Source organism: Anoplophora glabripennis, unplaced genomic scaffold (assembly GCF_000390285.2).
Source record: "Anoplophora glabripennis isolate ALB-LARVAE unplaced genomic scaffold, Agla_2.0 scaffold173, whole genome shotgun sequence".
Classification (NCBI taxonomy): domain Eukaryota; kingdom Metazoa; phylum Arthropoda; class Insecta; order Coleoptera; family Cerambycidae; genus Anoplophora; species Anoplophora glabripennis.
Window position 1 is genome coordinate 664,384 of NW_019416256.1, and position 4,717 is coordinate 669,100.

The following is a 4,717-nucleotide window of genomic DNA, read 5'->3' on the forward strand; positions in this document are numbered from 1 at the left end:
ATGAACCGAGGCACTTCGAGGCGTAAGTTTCTTGCATACAAGTATTTTTACTCCATAATTATTTCGAACAGAAGTAGGTACATTTTGCCAAGACTATGTTGAACAGCTAGATAAAAATTGTTGTGGATACTTTTGAACATCAGAAATATTTTAATAAAAATTATATTTCTATTAACATTGGTGAGAGTGTGATGGAAACTAAACATGTTCCATATTATATTAGATCTATGGCATTTTCCGACCCATGTTTATATGAATTTGATTTCCTTTGTCGAGTTTTATCACCAGCAAAACAAGGGAGATGAAAGGACCAATAGAAATTGGTCAAGTTTGCCACGATTTATTTATTTATACCATGAAACTAAGATCGAAAACGATAGTTTTTTTTCTCTTCATCGATGTTTAGCTTTTCTCTTGATAGTCTTGACATTCTCTTTTTGCTAGTTTTCAGACACGATTCTGTTGTGAACAATATTTTTTTTGCAGGTATGACTGGCATATTTCAGAAGAAAACAGTCCTTGTGATAGTAATACTTTTCATTTTTCTATATGTTTATTACACTCATGTAGTTATACAGAGTTTTAAGAAGGAATTAGGTGGTAGAAGATTCCAATACATACCAATTATAATCTAACTTTTACCTTTTGCAGACCTCCACGGAAGAGCTATATTCTACACTTCCAAAAGTAAAAAATATTTGATAAATACCTCTACTAAAATACCCGATATAGATCCTTTCAATGAGGAAGTCAGGAAGTATGTTCGTAAAGAAAGATACACCAGGTGCACAAATTTAGGATTGCTCACTTACATCGAGAAGCATAATGGTCTGGCTTTATTGAAAATCAACACTAGTGTTGTGTCACAGTACAGCTTATTTGAAATTAACTGTTGTTATTCGGAAATATATAGATTTAATTATCAGAACAAGTCTGACAATGAAGTAAGGTAAGAAGTTACCTGTTATACATCTCTGAACATTTTACCTGTTCTTCTTAAATCTCTACAAATTTTCAAATGTATATTGTATTAGTTAATTATCCTAGTCCATAGGAAATATCAATATCTCAAAAGATACAAAACTTGCTTAGAAAATATAAATAAGGTAACTGTTGATGAAAGCATAACAAATATGATTGCCATTGTTATTGAAGACACTTGGAAAATCGACAAACTCGATTTACAGCAATGACAGCAAATCTGCTAAAAAGTAATGACACTTGGTGACATTTAAATGTTTTTCCACAGCCAACCTACAGCTAACTGTCTGATTATATTCGTCTCCGTACTTATGTTCAAATATCTCAAAATCGGTGGGATTTAGGTATAGGGAATGCTTATACCAATGGAAAGAGAATTAACAGGTGTATCTACTGGCATTATAAAACACAGGGTGTTCTATTTAAAATAAGCGAGTTATTAAACTTTCAATTTGACACAATTGGTTCGTGTTTTTTAGACGCCCTGTGTAACATGCGCCAACTTTCGAATATTCCAGATATTTGGACCCGATTTGGTATTGACCATCTAAAATTTCAGATTCCTATCTTAAAAATTGGAGGAGATAGAATCGATTAAGTGTAGGTAGGTAGGTTTTTGAAAAAGTCAAAATATTTAAAAAACTATTGAGTTTAATGATAAAGTAAGGTTATGAAACTTACCTTAAAATTCGATGTAGAATCCAAAAATTAAATAAAAATAGTACATTCCATTTGAAATAAGCGAGTTGACGTCTACTTTCGGTAGAACCGGAAGTTCCACGGCGACGCCAATATTTTCAATCGATAGAACATTAGAAGAAACCCCCGTACATAAATTTTCAGAATTCCAGTATGCGTAGTTTTCCAGAAACGTCTAATTGAAGGTCTATCTGGAACACCCTGTATATTTTTGCCTATAAACCATGGGACTTTAGTCTTTTGTTTTTGGGATACAACACATCAAAAATGATTTTATATGATCTACTGATTTACGATAACACAGCAAGTACTCTGATAGTGTATAACAGAATTTCCATCAATGGTTTCATAAGATCATTTTAAACATTATTATGAAAGTGCGCTTCTTTAAGGAGAGTCAAAATTTCTAAAAGAATTTCATATAAATGCACTTTAAAGTTATATTCTCTAACATGTTAGTCATTAGAAAGTACTGGCCATCTTAATAAGCTTTTTTTTCAGGTATTCCCCTTGTACTCAATTCAAAGACCAAACCATTATCTCATATCCATTCATAAAAGTTAAATGTTTCAACTGGTTTCGATATGTCTACTCCAATGTCCACGCCACCGTCTTACCTACAAAACATGAAGTAGCTCACAAAATCGACAGAACAAATCGCTTCAGTGTGTTAGTGATAGGTATGGACAGCATATCAAAATTAAATCTAAGACGAACAATGCCAAAGACCTACACTTACTTAGAGCAACACTTCCATGGCTTAAAAGGATACAACAAAATAGGTGACAATACATTTCCAAATCTAATGGCCATCCTTACGGGACAGAGTGAATCGCAGTTATCCAAGAGCTGCAGTAAGAAAGGAAAGTTGAACGTCTGTGATTTTATCTGGAATACGTTTAGAGAATCAAGATACGTGACTGCTTATGCGGAAGATGAAAGAGGTACCTTCAACTTCAACAGACCGGGTTTTGGAGATCCGCCAACAGATTACTATTACAGACCTTACATGCTTGCTTCTGAAGAGTTAGGGAAAAAACTACGGTATGGTATGACCTATTGCGCGGGACCAGAGACCTCAGCAGAAAGGGTGCTAAACGCTGCTCGGGATTTTTCTGTTAGCTTTAAAGGAGTGCCTATTTTTGGATTGTTTTGGATGAACAGTTTTAGTCACGACGACATCAACATGCCTTCGGCTATGGACGAAATGGTGTTGGAATTTTTGAGTGACTCTAGCCTTAAGTCTTCATTAGAGAATACAGTGATGATGTTCCTTAGTGACCACGGATTTAGATACGGAGATATCAGGCTCACTCGTACGGGCTGGCTAGAGGAAAGGCTGCCTTTTATCTACATCTATATAGCAGACAGTTTTAAGAAGAAGTTTAGAGAAAAGTACGAGAATTTCATGGTCAATACTAAGCGACTCACTACACCGTTTGACATATACTGCACTTTTCAGGACATTTTGGAAATTGGCAACTACTCGTACAAAGCAAAGAAGAGCCGAGCATGTCCAAATTGTCAATCATTGTTCATGACGATTAGAGAAAATCGCACTTGCAGGGAAGCTGCTATTGATCAGCATTGGTGCAGTTGTATTGGACATAACCAAGTCAGTTCGAAAAACGAGCTGGTAAGGCAGGTAGCGCTGTATGTTGTGAAAGAAATTAATAAATTTGTTAGGAGTTTTGTTGAAGGTCGTGGTTGTTCCACGTACGCTTTAAAGGATATTGTTACAGGCGGTATGTCTGTGTACTATTCAAACGAGAATAATCAAACCGTTCGACAAATTGTGGTTGTAGCCGAGACCAGTCCTAAAGCGATATTTGAAGCTACTGTCGAAGCTTATACAATGTCGGAACAGATTAATTTTAGGCTGCTTGGTGATATTAGTCGACTAAACAGGTACAAGGGCAACAGCTACTGTGTGGAGGATCCCATGTTGAAGAAATATTGTTTCTGTCATAGAGTCGCCTCTTAAAGAACATGCGTTATTATTCACTGTTAATTTTTTTGATGTTATACGACATGTTTATAGGAAAATGTAATAACTTTAGCACTTGACGATGTAAAATTGGTTAAAAACTATTAGTTATTTACGTTGGGAAAAAATAGAAATAGTCTGTAACTTCTTTTCAGTCCCTAGGTAGGTACATATTGGTCATGAAAATGTCAATAAAAAATTCCGTTTCACATATCGTTGTTTATAAGTTTTGTCATAAACTTGTACAGCTGCGACTGCTCAAAACTCCTATGTATTAAATGTCATTCTTTAGTGCAATTTTGAATTTCATTTCCTTCGTCCCTTTGACCAGGTAAAACCTACAGCCACATGCACCGAAAAGCTATCAAAAAAGCTCGCTATGGAAGCAATTTTCGGGACCCGCTGGTCAAAGAGAATACCAGTACTTTCACGAATGTAGGGTACGTCCATCAAAAAATGTGAAGGTATTACCGTGTAGACCAATTTGGCATATATTCTTGAAATCTTGAAAATACATAACATACCCCACATAGTAATTGAAACACGCATTTCAAATGCGACATATAGCGGGTACTGCGGCTCGGGTTTTCCTCATCAAGGTATAAAATGCTCCCTATTTAAGACACAGTACGATCTTTCACGACCTCCATACGGGTTCACTCTGCCGGTGTCCCACGATCATTGAACATAGTTTTGCATTATTCTGGGAATCGATTACAAACAGATTATATTTCATATTCGCAATCTCCGTGCATTAATATCATATTCGCTAATTATCAATTTGAATAAGTAATGTTGCGAGAAAACGACGTAAATTAATGTACAGTCGACGAGAACAAGCAAGACACCTGTGAATCTGCGCCGTGCAAATAGCCACACTGAACTTGACCTAGTTACTGCATAAGTAAAAAGTTGATCAGTTGATTAAGTAGGGATATGCAGTGTTGGACTAGTTTCGCGTAATAATTCTAGAATAATTTTTATGGAACACGTGACATTTTACACCATATGTTGCTTAATGAAAATTGGTTATTTTCACGTTTCTGTAGT

General features: G+C 35.5%; 1 protein-coding gene across 1 annotated transcript; it reads left to right on the plus strand.

The window, feature by feature from the left end:
• Positions 1–3,664, plus strand: LOC111693128. Its single transcript, XM_023457274.1, has 3 exons — positions 1–22; positions 652–949; positions 2,182–3,664. Exons 1-3 carry the CDS (start codon positions 1–3, stop codon positions 3,662–3,664), a joined length of 1,803 nt encoding a protein of 600 aa, XP_023313042.1.
• Positions 3,665–4,717: the final 1,053 nt, after the last annotated feature.